The following is an 18889-nucleotide window of genomic DNA, read 5'->3' as shown; positions in this document are numbered from 1 at the left end:
TCGACACTCGACAGTCACCTGTTGTTGCCTCATTGTATTCCTATGATATGGTATTGCATTAGCACTGAGCGACAATTAATAAATTTTGTCAAAAAAATCTGGTTCATCTTCTGTGGTTTTTATTAATTCATTTTCAGAGTACAGTGGTCCCTCGCTATAACGCGGTTCACCTTTCGCGGCCTCGCAGTTTCGCGGATTTTTTTTAGAGCAATTTTGCATGCTTTTTTTTTTACGGCGCATTGTGTTCTGCGTCCTTATCAGGCCGCAGGCGGGCCGGTCGCGGCACCGGTCGGCATCACCGCGATTGCTCTCACTGCCTCCAATGCGCTTACCGCTGATGCGGTAAACGCAGCACTGCTGCTGCGTTTACCGCATCAGCAGTTCATATTGGAAGATTTTTCAATATGATTGGAGCATCTTTTAATTTTGACCTCTGTGTAATTCTTTAATTGACCCCGACCTGACCACTGATTGAAAATTCAAGTGGCCAATCGATTTTTTCAAAAGAGGATTGTGTGAGGACTATTTCTGCCAAATCTGATGCTTTTATCACCATTTGCAGGATTCCGCTCTAAATATTCTCTTATCTGCTGCACTGTTGAGTGTCAGAGAGACTTAAATAGACAGCCGCTTTGGACTTGATCTGCTTTGTGTGTCTTCGAGTTATCATGTCAAATATCTGTGCATTCTTGACCAGTCTGTTTTGTTATTGTTATGTTACTGTCATTGTTTTTTGTTGTTGTTGTTGTTTTATGTGTTAATTACAAATGTAGCGGGATGAAAGTCCCGGGTCCCAATTGAAAAGACGTTCCCGCTAGCTTGGCTAATGGGGAGTTCCCCTTTGGCTGACCTGGTAGAGGAACGGTCTTTTGTGCGAGCTGCGTGGGTTCGATCCCCACCGTCATCCCGGCCACGAAGGTCCTGCTGCTTCAATCTGGCATCACGAACAGGATGTGGGTCAAAGAGCATGCTAACATGCACTTGTGACTTCGGGACAAAGTCAAAAATGGTGGGGAGATGTGTAGCGGGATGAAAGTCCGGGGTCCCAATTGAAAAGACATTCCCGCTAGCTTGGCTAAGGGGGAGTTCCCCTTTGGCTGACCTGGTAGAGGAACGGTCTTTTGAGCGAGCCGCGTGGGTTCGATCCCCATTGTCGTCCCGGCCACGAAGGTCCTGCTGCTTCACAAAGATTATAAATAAATACATTTAAAAATCTAATTTAACAAAATGATGTTCGTACTAGCAAGACTGGAGAGGGAATTCCCTTTTACTGATCTAATAGTGCATTGGTCTTGAGAGAGAGAGAGAGAGAGAGAGAGAGAGAGAGAGCTGGCATTCAAACCTCACCACAGCCACAAAGATATATGTAGCTCAGTTACATAATGGGCCTCATGTATCAACGTTGCATACGGCGATATTTGAGCGTATATGGGGTGTACGCCAAAACGGCAGCGCTACTTGGCATTTATCAATGTGGTCGTTGGCGTACGCTGCACTGAAAATATACACCAGGTCGAGAGGTGGCGTAAATTATACACCAAAATGAACCAGCGCTGGAATCCACATAAAAATGAAGATGATCAACATGATAAACAGTGCCATTATACAAATCAATGCATATGTTACATAAATAACACTTTCCTGATTATACTACATAATAATCAATACAAATCCCGCTTTTGCGGGATTGTTATGGAGCACGATCCGTGGCCACAGCGCTGCTGCTCGCCCTTTTCTCCAGACTTCGAGCCTGGAGCCAGAGCAGCGCTGAGCTTAACTTCATGTGGTGTGATCGTTTTAGACTATGAAATTGATAATAACAACTGTAGTTTCGTCATTCCCTTAATTCGCCCGTGCTGCAACCAGGTTTTGTCATCTCCATTCGGTTGTCACAATAAAATAAATACAGAAATTAATTTAAAAAATAAAGAAATCTGACAGATTAGGCGTGTCTTATTAATTGAGCGAGCAAATATCCACATGTCAAGAATTATTGACGTGAAAAGAGAATACAGTGGTCCCTCGCTATAACGCCGTTCACCTGTCGTGGCCTCGGAGTCTCGCGGAGTATTTAGTTCAATTTTGCATGCCTTTTTTTTTACAGTGTTCTGTGTATCTGTTTATAAGAATCTTGTCGCCCAGAAGAAAAAAGAGCGCCAACAACTACTCATAACTGTGTTTGTCACACGGAAACAAACACCTGCAGCCAGGTGTGAGTGGGAAAAGACACGGCATCAAGACGCAGAGGCCCGATCTGTGAAATACTGGTCAGTCACTATTAATAATTTCTTATGTGTCCAACCTCGTTCGTTGATCGTTAAAATTAATTCGTTAGTTCTAAATGCCATCATAATTATTTATAGGAAAACTTTATATTTTTATTTCTCAAACCAATGTTTGGGCCTGAAACAGTTTGGTATTATTTTCCTACTAAGGTTTGAACTTTGAGAGTGTTTACACATGAGAGAAAAGTGAGAAAATGTTCATGCCCGATTGAGAAAGTGTATAAACTGTGTAGTGAGGGGTTTTACAGCTTTGAAACGTCTATAATAATTGTAAAAAATAACGCTGACTACGTCGCGGTTTCACGTATTTCGGGCTATTTTTTAGAACGTAACTCCAGCGATTTATGAGGGACCACTGTAACACTTTATTGATTATATACTACAAAACAATTGATACGATGGCCGCTTTTGACGCTCTATTGGCACGCGTCGTGATTGGTGGAGTTCTTTTTCATTGCCGTCTTCCTGGCTTCTATGTCGTAAAATGAGGGTGTGTCTGAAGCGGAGTCTGAATATTTATGGGCGTGTTTATTATAATTACGATCGTTTCCACCCGCCGCATTTATCAAGATCACGTCAGGCGTACGCCAGAAATGGGCAGGTGCACACTGCTTGATACATGTCATGGCGACTTTGGTGTATTTCAAGTTTACGCCGTAAATTTACGCCACAAGTGCGCAACATTGATACATGAGGGCCAATGTAATTAAAACCGATAATTGGAAAACTACTGAGTTACAATATTAATAAAAATAGGTATTTACGAATTAGCAATAATTGAGAAAACATGTGCCTTAAGTTTAGATTTAAGACTGGACAGAATTTGGCAGTCTAATCTAAAAAAGAAAAATCATTTATTTTCTGCCACTTATCTGGGTCATGATGGCAGCAAACAAAGCAACTCATCCCGTGCTTCTCTTCGGCCAAGTCGTGTAACTCTTCCCAAGGGGATCCCGAGCCGTTCCCAAGCCAGCTCGAAAAATAGAATCCCCCTGGGGCCTCCTCCCATTAGGACATGCCTGGAAGACCTCCCTAGGGAGACGACCAGGGGGCATCCTCACCAGACGCCCAAACCACCTCAACTGGGTCCTTTTGATGTGAAGAAGCAACGGCTTCTGTCCCTTCTGTATAGTCAAGCTCCTCACCCAGTCCAGGAGTGTAAGCCCAGATACCCAACGGAGGAATCTCATTTCCACCTCTTGTATCTGTGACCTTATTCTTTTAGTCATTACCCAAAGATCATGACTATAGGTGAGAAAAGGCGTGTAAATTGAATGGTAAAATGATCTTGTAGGAGAAGACCATCCACGCGCACCAGAACTGTGGGATATGGGAATGACTACCATGAAACCTGAACTCTATTTAACAGTTGGCAAGTGATTTTGTACAATTTAACTTATTTAAAATTCAAAAGAGTATTTCACAGTAGTAGGTGTCAATTTGGTGGAGTGAATAGCCATGAGTCGGGTGGTGGCCCATTTCCAGCCAAGCCAGGGGGGTGTGTACAGCCTACACAGGATCTCTGATCTACAACCTGATGTGGGGCAATCTGTTGGGGATGTGGAGGAATCTCTGGAGCAACTTTAGGGTTGGGGTTGGGAGTCAGGAGTGGTCTAATTTCAGTGACTAATTTGGCATTGGTGGAATCATTGATTGAATGGTATGGCCAGGACAAGGGTCTTCACCTCCAGGCTGTCCCTTTAGGCCGTCTCTCAGTGCGGACACTGGACTATACTGTATGTTGCTCAGCTGTAACATTTCTCTTGCTGCATATTGTGACAATTCTGTGTTGTTTTATTTGTGAGTATGAACAAAGCAGATGCTCACCCCACTGAGCCTGGTCTGCGTGAGGTTTCTTGCTAAAAAAAACCCTAACCCTAACCCTGAGGGATTATTTCCTTACCACTGTTGCCAATGTGCTTGCTCATGGGGTGAGTGAGGTTTAAACCATGTTTACATGTAGCACCTTGGGGTGACTTTTGTTATGATTTGTTGCTGTACAAATAAATTGAATTAAACTGAATTAATATACCGACCACAATTTAGGCCAGATTTCGGCAGGTTGTCATTGATTTTGTATTTTAATTTTAGAGTCACTCTGTTATCTGCTGTTCTCTTTCCTGTCTGTTGCTACTTTTAAATGGCCTAATTTTGTCCTTTTTTTGCATTTGACCTTACTAAGATACTGTTTCTGGAACCAGAGGAGGACCTAGCCACTCTTGACTGGCTCTTGATTGACTTGAGTGCTGAGGGTTAGCTAGACCAGGGGCACATGGGAAATATTCAGATCAGTAGGTTGCCAGCATCAGAATTTAGAGTCAATGCTGAAAACAATAAAGAAGCACTTACTTCATGCCCAGGCGTTCATCAATATTCTTCTTAAGGAACTGCTGGATGAGGTCCTTGGTGACATCATCAAAGCACTTGTGCTCCCACTTGGGTTCTTCTTGTAAGATGCGGCGTTGAACCTCCTCCTTCTCTATCTTCTGCTTCGTGCTTTCAGGGCCTTTGAAAGGTGTGTATCCAGCCACCATCTCATAGATACTGCAGCCGAGAGCCCACCAGTCCACAGATGTTCTGTATGGAGTTTTATTGAGGAGCTCCGGTGCCATGTATTGTCCAGTGCCAGCCTGAAGAGAATGGCCGTATCATTCTATGTGAAGTGTCATAATTGCCCCCTCAAGGAGGTTACGCTTTTTTTTTGCTTTTATTTTTATTTTTTTTGCAGTTTTGTTGGCTGTTAGGAGGATACCTCAAAACGACGTATAGATTTCAATGCAGTTTGGTTGAGAGGTAGGCCTTTGATCAAGGAAGAACCCATTAAATGTTTTTGCAGATCTGTATCATGGATTTTCTTCTGCCTTTGACTGTTGATCTTTGAGCTTTGATGCATATTCCTTTGATCCTGATCACTGAACTTAGATGTGAATTGCTAATTGCTTTAATTCTGCAATAAATAAGCAAACTGGATCAAAGTTTAGCAATTAGTATGTAACACTTGTGATCCAACCTGAGATCATAACAACAAACCTCAGGTCAGACCTGGTCTTGTGGTCAACCTTCCAGAAGCCATTGTTCATTGTTGAACTAACTGTACCCTGGGAGGCTGCAGTTGGGGAAGCATACGAACAGAAGTGACTGAAGTATGCCAACATAGCCGCCGAGGCAGAACACTGCGGCTGACGTGCCCAAGTTCTTCCTGTTGAGGTCAGATGTAGAGGGTTTGTAGCCACATCCACTACCAAGTTCCTCAAAGGAATGGGAATGCGAAGACAGGCCTACCAACAAGCCAACAAATCACTTTTGGAAGCGACTGTACAAAGCAGCAGTTGGCTCTGGATCAAGGTGTCGCAGTTGAGCCCATCTGGAATGAAAAATGATGACCAGAGGGGAGGGTAAAAGCAGAGAGGGGCACACCTGGGATAACAGGTGCCGCCGTTGAGCCCTGCAGAGGTGTCCTGGGCCTATCAATGAAACACCAATGAAGCAGGGTACCCACCTGAAGACCCCAATGAAACGCTTGGTGTTGAGTGGGGTAGGCGTAAGTTACGCCTACCCCACTCAACACCAACTGCTGATTAATCTATAAGGGATTAAGTCCTATGATCTTAAATAAATTCAACAATCAAGATCAAAGGTCAATAATTAACATCATCAATGAGTGATCAGTATCAAAGATAAGAATCAACAATGAGTGGTCAAGATCATAGATCAGGATCAAGATTTCAGGCCAGCAATAACAAACAAAGGTTAATAATTAGGATCAAAGTCATGATGAAGATCAGAGTCCATAGGTGACAGTGATCAAAACTGTATTTTTGGAGAGAGTTGGTCGACTAGGGTGGACTTGGAATTGAAATTTGGATTGAGGTTTAATCTAAATTAGACAGACAGTAGGGCTATGGCAAAAGTCTGCAAGCTACGAGTTGGTTGTAGCTATAGGTTTGTGTTTTTCTTTTTATACCATGTTATATTCTGTGTGATTAAGAACTTTGGAATGGCAGCACACAATAGCATGAGTATAATGTTTCTGACACAGCATGTAACTATACACCTTGAACAAGTGACACCAAACCTCCCCAGTGTCATGCTTTGGTCCTGGACCGGCCCAGAACCTGCTTTTGTGCCCCAGTCTCTGTCCATTTCCCTGTCTTGATCCTTCTGTTTAGCTCTGAGTGTTTATTTTCTGTTTCTTACACTTTAGTCTTGGTTTTATGATTTGTTACTTCACCCACGTTAAGTTTGGTTCTGGTTCTAGTCTCTGTCTCTTATTTAGTCATTCTGTGTTATCACATTAGATTTTGAGGATTATTTGTTACACTTCAGCCACTTATTGAGTTCTAGTTTAGTCTTCATCCTTTCTGGTTATTCAGTCACTCTGTCTTGAGCACATTAGTCCTTCAGGTTTTTCTGTACACGCCTGCCACATGTTGAGTTCTCATCTAGTTTAGATCCAGCCTATAATTTTCTGTTCTGTTTCTGCCTTTTCATTTGTTTATTCTGTTTACGACATTTGTATTCTAGGTATCATTATTTCCTAATTGTTTAACATTTGTTCTGTCACATTCCTCTTTTCTGCTTTTGTCTGACACACCCACCTGTCACTCCACTCTTGTCTCACTCAGCCACGCCTTCTTTCCTGCACCTGCATCTCATCACGCCCTGATTATCCTCTGCTTTTAAAACCCCTTGTCTTCCACACCTCACTGCTAGTTCGTTGGGCATATTGCCTCGTTCCAAGCCTCTCGTGTTTTCTGCCATAGCCTGTTTTTCTTGCCGTGTATGACCTTCGCCTGTTTTGACCTTGCCTTTTGCCTGAGCCAGTTAACCTGTTTCTCTGTGCCTGAACCCTGCTTGTTTTTTGACTCCGTTTTTTGCCTCCTCTAATACACCTGTTTGCCCGTGCTGGAACTCTGCCCGTTACTGACTAATCCGCCGCCTCGCGACTGTCTGTACCTCCGCCTGCCTGCTTGTGACCCTGTGTATCGACCAGAGCCTGTTTTTTTTAATTAAACCTTTTTCTAAATCCGTCCTCTGAGCCATGAGTCTGCATTTGTGTCCACCTGCCTGTCGTCCCAAGTCATCACAGTTCCTGACACCCAGGTTCTAAAAACGGTTCCATAGAGTACTTTTCTGTGTTAGCTTCTCTATAAATTGTCTCTGTCTTCGTGTATTGCACTCCCTGTCCCTGTATTAACTCAGGCGAGTTAGTCTTGATGCTAAAGCCTGCCTACCTACCTGTCAGGAGCCGTGTGTCCACATCAACTGAGGTGTCCAGCCTCTTATACAAACGCCAAAGATTTCTGAGTTCTGGAGCCAACAACAGAAATACTTCCAATACACATAAAGCATAATTCTAATGGAACGCACCATAATGATCCACTAAAGGCTATGCCTGGATAGTACTTCTGAATGATTGCATGAGGCTATACATCCACTGGCCACCCTCAGGCTCAGTGTCAAATCTGATGACATTATGAGGCAAAAAGAGCCAAGAAGGAGCACAGCTGCTGTGTTCTGTCACTGGAGTAAAGCAGTTTCACATTTTGCATGATGCATTCTTGCAGGGAAACAATCTCCTGATGTATCAGATCAGTCTCCACATTGAACATAGTCTATGTAACTTTTAGCTGGATCTGTCAATCTAATCACAGACAGACTTGTGTAATGCCAACTAAGAGGATTGTACACCCAAAGCCAGCCTCAGCTGTAAGGGGTTAGCAAAGTCACCGCGGAGGCTAGGACCTGAGGACTGGATAATGAGTTTACTGGACTGTCATAGAGCTGAAAGCTTACTCTTTGCTCCTGAGAATGAGGCCAGGAGATACACTGTTGCAAAATACTTTGACTTTTTTCAGACAGGCGACAGGTAACGTAAGCCTAATACTTTCTTCATCCCCTTAGTGCAGGGATAGGCAACAAGGGCCAAGACAGTGCAGATTTTCCTTGCAACCAATCACTTCGGTAGGGGGGTTTACTGATGAACTTCTCCCCTGAACTTAAGCACCTGATCATCAATGAAATCACCTGCTGAGGTGATCGGTAGGGAAGGAAACCTGCACCGTCTTGGCCCTTCTTGGCAAACTCTTGCCCATCCCTGCCTTAGAGGGATTGGTCACCTGCACGGATGCTTTCCAGGTTACAGTCTAGGTATTACAACCCCTGGCAAAAATTATGGAATCACCAGCCTCGGAGGATGTTCATTCAGTTGTTTAATTTTGTAGAAAAAAAGCAGATCACAGACATGACACAAAACTAAAGTCATTTCAAATGTCAACTTTCTGGCTTTAAGAAACACTATAAGAAATCAAGAAAAAAAAATTGTGGCAGTCAGTAACGGTTACTTTTTTAGACCAAGCAGAGGGAAAAAAATATGGACTCACTCAATTCTGAGGAATAAATTATTGAATCACCCTGTAAATTTTCATCCCCAAAACTAACACCTGCATCAAATCAGATCTGCTCGTTAGTCTGCATCTAAAAGGAGTGATCACACCTTGGAGAGCTGTTGCACCAAGTGGACTGACATGAATCATGGCTCCAACACGAGAGATGTCAATTGAAACAAAGGAGAGGATTATCAAACTCTTAAAAGAGGGTAAATCATCACGCAATGTTGCAAAAGATGTTGGTTGTTCACAGTCAGCTGTGTCTAAACTCTGGACCAAATACAAACAACATGGCAAGGTTGTTAAAGGCAAACATACTGGTAGACCAAGGAAGACATCAAAGCGTCAAGACAGAAAACAAAGCAATACGTCTCAAAAATCGAAAATGCACAACAAAACAAATGAGGAACGAATGGGAGGAAACTGGAGTCAACGTCTGTGACCGAACTGTAAGAAACTGCCTAAAGGAAATGGGATTTACATACAGAAAAGCTAAACGAAAGCCATCATTAACACCTAAACAGAAAAAACAAGGTTACAATGGGCTAAGGGAAAGCAATCGTGGACTGTGACTGACTGGATGAAAGTCATATTCAGTGATGAATCTCGAATCTGCATGCATTGGGCAAGGTGATGATGCTGGAACTTTTGTTTGGTGCCTTTCCAATGAGATTTATAAAGATGACTGCCTGAAGAGAACATGTAAATTTCCACAGTCATTAATGATATGGGGCTGCATGTCAGGTAAAGGCACTGGGGAGATGGCTGTCATTACATCATCAATAAATGCACAAGTTTATGTTGATATTTTGGACAATTGAAAGGATGTTTGGGGATGATGAAATCATTTTTCAAGATGATAATGCATCTTGCCATAGAGCAAAAACTGTGAAAACATTCCTTGCAAAAAGACACATAGGGTCAATGTCTTGGCCTGCAAATAGTCTGGATCTTAATCCAATTGAAAATCTTTGGTGGAAGTTGAAGAAAATGGTCCATGACAAGGCTCCAACCTGCAAAGCTGATCTGGCAACAGCAATCAGAGAAAGTTGGAGCCAGATTGATCAAGAGTACTGTTTGTCACTCATTAAGTCCATGCCTCAGAGACTGCAAGCTGTTATAAAAGCCAGAGGTGGTGCAACAAAATACTAGTGATGTGTTGGAGCGTTCTTTTGTTTTTCATGATTCCATCATTTTTTCCTCAGAATTGAGTGATTCCATATTTTTTTCCCTCTGCTTGGTCTAAAAAAGTAATCGTTACTGACTGCCACAATTTTTTTTCCTAATTTCTTATAGTGTTTCTTAAAGCCAGAAAGTTGCCAGTTGAAATGACTTTAGTTTTGTGTCATGTCTGTGATCTGCTTTTTTTTTATACAAAATTAAACAACTGAATGAACATCCTCTGAGGCCGGTGATTCCATAATTTTTGCCAGGGGTTGTAGTAACAGTGGACTGCTGCTGCGTAAAGCCTGGAGGCCATTTTCAAAGTGACAGACATAGGGTTGGTCAAAGGCAGTAGCAGAAACACAAAACAAAAACTGAGTGTTTTAAATTGCAGGATTGCTGAACTTGTTGGTTTTTTTAAAGGAGGCGTTTTGTCATGTTTGCCTAGTGTTTAGGGCACTGATCTTCTATACCAGGTTGTGGCTAATCTGGGACTGGTGTTAGCTGGAGGACTCAAGAGGCAAGAAAAAGCCACTGGCCACTTTACCTCATCATGTCATGGTCCAGTATGTAAGTATGGGACTTGCCTACTTAAAATGGGTCTAAATACAGACAGGATTATTTGTATTAGTAGATTTACAAAAATGTGGTCCTTGGCTGTCACATGAGCAGCCCTTGATGATAGTTCAGGTATACAGTATAGCCTAAGACATAAGCAAGAATCAGTTCTATGCAGCTGTTGTGGTATTCCTGTAGGCAGGAAGGATCCACTTCACACTTTGCACTTGAATACTACAACTGAGGCAACATAACAATGCTGCTACACAAATCATTAAATATGTACAATAAATTTGGATAACATTCCAATCTTGGACCTTTTCCAAAGGAAGCCCTTTCATACAAAATGATAGCCTATAACTGGCCAGGCTGTAATCTGACAGCTACTGATTGAAAAGGTTACATAATGGATTCACAGGCTCATGTTCCACAGATCTTTAAACAATCCAATAATCCCTGACTGGATGTCAAGTAAAAAAACAAATATAGAGTCCATAAACCTCACTCCAGATTTTTTATTCAATCACATCTTCAAATAAACAGGTGGGTGAAACCTGGAGGGTTGTGGCTGCTGTAGCCAAAACCTTTTTAGACTCTATCTGTGTCACAGTTCATGTTCTGATCACATCTCTGGTGTCTCTGTTTTGCTAAAAATATTTTGAGTGAATCCTTTGCTGCGATCCTTTTATTCTGAATTGTCTGTCTTGCACTCCAAGTTGTTGTACAAGGGGCAACTGAGAGGTTTTGACCCTGAGCCAGAAAAAGTAGGGCCTAGTTCTCCATCTTTTGCATTCTGACAAACCAATATTTCTCGAGAATAAGTGAGGTTTTGACTCACTGGGTGCAATGATGAGAAATGTTGGTTTCTCAGAATGCAAAAGATGGAGAAGTACGCCCTACATTTCTGGGTCAAGTTCAGAACTTCTCAATCGCCCTTAATATCTCTGATTTCTCTTCTGTCTGCATGCGCGACATACCATTTGTGACTGTGATGTGACCATGCTGGGCACGCGTCATATCTGTTTTGCACGCTATCCCGGTCCGCCGCCAAGCTAGGCCAACCCGTTGGTTGCGGATATCAGCGGATGACAGGGGATATGCAGCGCTTTGGTTGTGTATGTCCTGCGTATGTCTTCAGTATGTGTTCAGCCAGTGATGCGGATCTCATCCGCAGCAGGATTTTTGAGCCACTCAAAAATCCTGGCTGCGGACATGCGTGCCTCTGCGGATGATCACGGACAAGTTCGGATGGCGGCCGACTCATACAGGAATGTTACACGGTTATTGCAGTTGTTTGGCAGATGTGGACCACTTTTGTGCGCATTCCATCCACAAATCCTCCTAAACGCCAGTGGGACAGGGCCCTTAGGCAGTGTCCATGGTTCACCTGCCTGCTTGTTTCCACATGGACTCCGGTTCTGAATGGACTTTTCCTCCTGTGAATACTGACTGCTTTAGTGCCACTGGGCGTTAATATAGACTCTGAACTTTTCTGCTCTGGGGTCCCTAGTTGTAATTTTGAAGCTTAACTGAATTGACTGGCACTAGACAAAACAGGAGAGGATCTCTTTCTTGGCCTCAGGAATCTTTGAACAGCAGATGTATTTATGTTTTTATGTTTTTTGATCACATACATTCATATTTAGTTTACCTGCATGTTTCACTGACAATATTTTCACTCATGTTAACACCACCTGAAGGTTCTCAAAGTCTGTCTTTTTTCTTGTGTTAGATCAGCAATCAGACCAGCAATCATCAAACTTTGGACTATCACTGTCACATCTACTCACCATCTGAGTAGTGGTCTTCTCTGGAGCCATCTGTATGGCAAGACCCAAATCTGAAAGCCGGCACTGCCCCTGGCTGTCCAGCAGCACATTTTCTGGCTTCATGTCACGGTATATGATGTTCATGTCATGCAGATGGAGAAGGCCAGTGGTGATCTGCGCTGTGTAGTGGATGATGCGCTTCATCTCGATGCCTTTGTTGACCCCTTTACCATCATAACCCATGTTATAAATGTGATACTTGAGGTCTCCACCATTCATCAGGGTCATGACAAGGCACAGGTGGGTCTTGCTTTCGTAAGCATAGGCCAAATTGACCAGAAAAAGACTATTCACCTTCTCTAAAATCTTCTTCTCCAACAGTGCCATTTTTTCACCACCCTTCTTTTTCAGTCGTTTTTTACATAACTTCTTGCAGGCATACATCTGACCGGTGTTCTTCACCTGAACAGCACACACCTGCAGGAAGACAGAAAAGAAACTAGAATTTTGGCTCTTTAACATTCTTGAGTGTACAAGAATTAACTACTGGTATTTATCCCTGGATTCCGTAGCGTGAAGTGGATGAGAGTCTCTGACTGTATCTGGATAGAACACCAGTTTAATGCAAGTTACTTTTCCAGTCAAGGCTGGCACCCATTTACAGCTAGTTGGACTGGGACAATGCAGATGAAGTGTCTTATCGAAGGACACAGAGATGGATCATGACTGCGAATGAAACCAAAGTCTACGTATTGGTAGCTCAACTTCTATCCCACTGACCTGCAGAGTAACAATTAATCAAAAGTCTTTTCCTAGACAAATTAATTGCTGGTTAATCCTTGTGATTTAACCACAGTAGCCAAACATTATTTTCAGTGGAGCTATATTTTTAAAATAATCACTTTGGTATAGCTTTAGTATTATACTTAACAATGATTGGATTGTTTTATTCAAAGCTACTTACAACCACATCCCCTCACATAACAATGCCAGGAGCTGGTGCTGCCCTGATCATTGTCAGCAATTTTGGCTTCAGTGACTTGCTCAAGGTCACTATAAAACACAGACAGTTGTAATGAGGAATAAAACCAACAACCCTTCAGTGAAAGGATAATGAACATAACTTTTGATGCTGTGGCTGATCAGTTTTATGCCTCGGTAGTTACTGCAGCTCTGCACATCACACTTGTTCTTAAAAATCTGAACCAGCACACTTCTCCCCTCTCGAGGCATCGTCTCACTTTCAAAACTTTATTAAACAATCTGATCACTGACATCTCACCTAAACATTTTCATGCCTCCACTGGAATGTCATCTGGACCAACTGCCTTTCCATTCTTCATCTTCTTTTCTCTCTCTCATTTCTTCATTCATCAGCTCCTGAAAATATTCCCACCTTTTCAACACACTCTGCATATCCTTTCCAGCTCTGTCCCTTTGTCTGGTCAATCGGTACAAGTCCTTTTCTCCTTCCTTACTGTTCAGCTCGTTGTAAAGCTCGCAACATGCCTTTTTCTTAGCTTTTGCCACATTTTGTTTCACCTTATGCCATATTCCTTTGTACTCCTATCTACTTTATTCACCTCTCTGACTATCCCAATTCTTTTTTGCCAACCTCTTTCTTCTTATACTTTCCTGAACATCTTTGTTTCAACACCAAGTCTCCTTGTTTTCCTCCCATTGTCCAGTTGTCACACCCGCCACCTTCCTAGCTGTCTCTCTCACAACATCTGCAGTTCTTTTCCAGGCGTCCAAAATCGCTTCCCCTCCATCCAGTGCATCTCGATTCATTCACCAGTCTTCCTCCTTCAGCTTTCACCATTTAATATTTTGTTGAGCTCTCACTCTCTTCCTCATCTTCTCCTCTGAAGTCATCCTACAGACCACCTTTTGATGTGGTCTGGCTACACTCTTCCCTGCTACCACCTTACAGACTCTCGTTTCTTTTAGGTTGCATCTCCTACAAAGAATGTTGTCCACCTGTGTGCACCTTCTTCCACTCATATGACATCCTGAGGGCCTGCATTTTCTTCAAGTAAGTATTCACAACAGCTACTTCCATCCTTTTTGCAAAATCTACTTCCATCTGTCCTTCCACATTCCTGTCCTTGACACCATGTTTCCCCATTATTTCCTCATCACCTCTGTTCCCTTCGCCAACATGCTCATTGAAGTCCGCTCCAGTAACCACTCTTTCATGGTTGGGTACTCTCCACCCATTCATCTAGCTCACTCCAGAAATCTTCTTTCTCCTTCATCTCACAACCTACCTGTGGGGCATATGTACTGATGACATTCATCATCACCATCCCTTCAATTTCCACCTTCACTCTCATCACCCTGTCAGACACTTGCTTCACCTCAAAAACACTCTTAATATATTCTTCCTTTAAAATGACCCCAACACCATTTCTCCTCCCATCCACACCATGACACAACAACTTGAACCCACCTTCTATTCTCCCGGCCTTACTTCCTTTCCACTTCGTTTTGTTCTACACACATTATGTCTATCTTTCCCTTTCCCAGTCATACCATCGACTCTCACTTCCACTGTAATTATTTTCCTCCTCTTCCTCTGATTCTGGACAAGTTCTCTTCTTCTTCTTCTACTTTTTCTTCACCCAGCAGTAGCCCAGTTTTTGCCGGCACTTTGTTGGGCAACAGCACCAGTGGTGGTTTTTGTTAACCTGGGCCTCAACTGATGTGGTATTGAAATGTGATTTGTGACCTGCATGGTTATTGTGGCAATTTTTTCTCTCAGATGCCCTTTCTGACACAATCCTTGATTGGTTTTAATGTTTAAAAGTGCCTTTATGTCTGTAAAACAAATTTCTGTCAATAAGATAACGGTGTCAGGCAATAAACATTTGAATTACCTGAAGCTTCCTAAAGTTTAGTCGAGGCAGCTGGAGGACTTTTTTAGCTGAGAAATGTTTCGCTGCTCATCCACGTGGCTTCACCAGTTAAACAAGAAGTCCAGTGGCTACATCTGACCTTTAGGAAGCTTCACATCTTCACCCAGATGATGAGAACCTACACGGGCTAATTTGAAGTATCGTTATGTAAATTACATCTTGTGGTGTCATTGGATATTATGTAATGACACCACATTACGTAATAACACCATATCGTGTAATACATAAGTATAGTTGTATTTTATTATGTAATATCTCCATTTTGTAATGATCAGCCCAAACACAGTATGTAATATTATTAAGAATACTGTAAGAATGCATTATAATTGTTGCCATTAAGGAATGACATCATACAGAGACATAAAATGAGACCATACATTTGATATGCCGCCCAAGTGAGTATGCAGTAAAATACAAAAACACAATGCTACTTTTGTGTCTCGGTTTTTGTTACACATTACCGTAATATTTTATTCACAGTCTGTGTGGTTTAGAGCATACTGAGCCTAACTGCATAATATACGTATCAATTTGTGACCATATTCTATTGTGTACATGAAGACATCCATTTTGATGGGTTATTACAAGGCACCATATTACATTTTAATCAGAAATGTATAGCTCTCACATTTTGTAATAACCACTGGAATATGCAGTAATTTATTACAAAATTTGAGGGAATTGATCACATATTGTACTCAGACTGTTTATTACAATGTGTGCCAAATTATTACTAAATGCAGGTCTTATTACTTAAGTAAATTTGTTACATTATGGCATACTGCCCTATATTATTACATTTTCATCTGAAAAACTCTTGCGTTTTGTAATAACCACAGTATATGTAATAATTTGTTACACAAATTCAGTGAAATTTATTACATATCACACTCAGGCTGTTTATTAAAAAATGCAACAGATTATTCCAAAATAGAGGTGTTAGTACATAATGAAATCAAAATTTGCTACAATTTGTCAGTGGTGGGCACAGCTAACCAAAAAATTAGGTTCGATAACAATGTGAGGTGTGTCGTGTGTTGGTGTTTACAGATAAATGTGCTTTGTAAAATATGCCATTTTTTATTTGTAAGAAAAGGCATTTAAAAAAAAAAACAAGTTGTAATTAGATAACCGTGTGATATAACTGGTGTCAAAATAAATAGAACACTGCCATACTGAATACTGCCATGAACACTACTGACCAGTAGATGACAGTAGAGACCATGAAAACTTGCCAAAACAAAATTCCAGATAATCCATGTCTGCTACTTTAAGATGCATGGAATTTAATAAACGCAAACTGAATTTCAGACATCTTATATATATTACTCTGGAACAAAGACAACAGACAGTGTTTGGCATAAGCAAGACGTTAAAGAGCAAACAGGAATCGATTGCTATGATTCCAATTGAAAATAATGGAGGAGCAACCTGAGCTTCTTCTGGCATTTTTCCATAAAACAAACACAATAACAACATCTATAAACCCAGAGAATATATAAATTTTACATAAAACAAACACAATAACAACGTCTATAAACCCAGAGAATATATTCATGAGAGTTTTAGGCACAATATAGAAAGAGTTTAATGCTGTTGTCAGTGTGGAGCCTGATCAGAGCATTTCAAATGCATTTCTCCTGTCATGACTGTACTGCGATTACCCACAATGCACCAGCAGCATGTCCACACTAAAACCTTCAAAATTAGTGCATTACTTTAAAACTAAAAAATATATCTGATATTTTCACTTTATAAAACTTCAGACATGACATTAATTTAAATAACCTGTCCGAAATTAGTTTGGTTAAAATTTGAACCATAAGTTAAAGCTGTATGCCTCTGGATGACTTGGGTGATATTGTATCAGTATGGGATCAAAAGAAGTGAGCCTTTTTTGTGACCAGTTCTTCTTTGCCTGCAGAGGATAGAGCAGTTTCTTCTAGAACCAGCTCTCCTCTGTTTATGGAGAATATAACTATGCATTTACTATAAAACATTTAACAGGTAGGGCCTTAACTGATTTTAGATCTGATAGATTTGTGTAACTACGCAGTTTTGTTTACCACGTCTGCAAAAATACGTTAGTGGTCTAAAAATTATCGGAAGGTAATTAGTCCGATGATGGTTTTCAAAGTTATCTGAAAAGCTAATTCAATAATGAAAATATTATCTTTGATAATTAGCGGTTAGCGGAATAGCAAAACTGTGCCCACCACTGCAATTTGTTAACTTATTATATAATGTGTTCAACCAAAGTTGTTTTCTGCTTGATATTTTTAATGTCTGCCCAGAGAGACTATAAATGAAATGTAGCATTTTGACACATTCACAGTCTTTATTAGTGCACATTGTCCCTGTTAAATAATTAAATAAATCAAATCCAAGAAAAGAACAACATGTACTCGATATAAGCCCATGTGTTCCATGTATATCTATTACTTTGAGGGCACAGTATACATGATACCACACAATTTTGACACTAATATTTACCATCAGGCACTTGCAATTAAAAGCAGAGGATTAATTTACTGTCACTTGTATTTCAGCAGAGCTTTGTGGGCATGCATGCTTACCTCCCCGAAACCTCCTTTGCCCAGAGTTCTGAACTCATAGAAGTATTTGTCACTGATGGGCTGTCTCTCGTACTCCTTCCATTGGAGGAACTTGTCAAAGAAGGCGCTTGCCTGGTAATCTGTGAAGGGTTTTCCTTTCAGATAATTTCTTGTACCTTCCTGGACTGTGCCTTTCATCACCTCCTCAAAGTTGCTGTCCGTCACCGCTTTGAGTTTGTCGGCAGTGGCCTCATCTAGAAAGTGCAAGAAGGTCTTGGAGTCGGCCTTGCAGTACTTGTTGATGATGTTCTGTCGGGCTTTGTCTTTTGTTGTGCCTTCAGCCAGATCCCATTCGTAAAGCTCATCCAGGAACTCAGCTGCATTTGCGTACTCAGGCCTTTCTGACAGGAACTGACGAAAAAACCTTTTGCCAATAGGTTGCTTCTCACAAAGTAATTCAAAGTCCTTCTCGATGGAATTTCGGACTACAGCACATTGGTCAGGGCTGGGGAGACTCAAGCTGCGGCGGCGCTTTTTCATCTCCTTGTCATCGCCTCCCTGGGCCTTTAGGTAGGCTGTGTTGGCCACCAAGTTATCCAGTCCATCCATCTTGTCAGGGTCTCTGATCTGTCCCTCCTAAGAGACTGGGTTCTGTGGGGATCCCTCTCGTGCACTGACTTTTAGAAAGTGTGTGCCTGTGTGAGAGTGCAATGCGCTCCTAAACCGGCATGCAACTGAGCTCCTTCAACCAACCTAAAACTTAAGACACACTAACACGCCCAGTAATTACTCATTTAGAATTAAATACCAGGGAGGGATTTTGGCTTAAGGATCTTTGCGTTGTCTATTCAAAGATGCTGTGTACAAGAAGGGAATTGTAAGACGGCTCTGGAGCTAAGAGGCTTTGTGTACCTCTATATCTTTTCTTGGTGTTCAGCAGAAGTTAACCATGCTCCCATGTGTTCTGTTGATGATGCGTTCAATAGCAAGAAACAGAAGTCAGACATTAAAATCAAAACAAATTTCTTTAAAAATAATTTTTAGAAAACAGAAATGACTGGTGTGAGCGGTGGTGAAAATCTACTATATATATATATATATATATATATATATATATATATATATATATATATATATATATATATATATATATATATATATATATATATATATATATATATATACACACACACACACACACACATGTTCAGCCATCCATTTTCGATACCCACTTACTCCATTTAAGGGTCA

At 41.3% G+C, this 18889-nt stretch overlaps 1 protein-coding gene across 1 annotated transcript in view; it reads right to left on the bottom strand.

The window, feature by feature from the left end:
• The window catches only part of grk7a (G protein-coupled receptor kinase 7a), a 31593-nt gene extending 13250 nt beyond the window's left edge, over positions 1 to 18343 (bottom strand). The window contains exons 1-3 of the mRNA XM_034183942.1: positions 17660 to 18343; positions 12187 to 12642; positions 4635 to 4915 (exon numbers count right to left, since the gene is read on the bottom strand). Coding sequence (XP_034039833.1) covers positions 4635 to 4915; positions 12187 to 12642; positions 17660 to 18247 — 1325 coding nt within the window. The 5' untranslated portion in view covers positions 18248 to 18343. The remainder of the gene's footprint in view (positions 1 to 4634; positions 4916 to 12186; positions 12643 to 17659) is intronic.
• Between the last annotated feature and the right edge of the window lie 546 nt (positions 18344 to 18889).

This window comes from Thalassophryne amazonica, chromosome 12 (genome assembly GCF_902500255.1).
Source record: "Thalassophryne amazonica chromosome 12, fThaAma1.1, whole genome shotgun sequence".
Lineage (NCBI taxonomy): Eukaryota > Metazoa > Chordata > Actinopteri > Batrachoidiformes > Batrachoididae > Thalassophryne > Thalassophryne amazonica.
Note: the sequence above shows the minus strand (reverse complement) of the source record. Positions and strands in the feature narration are given on the sequence as shown.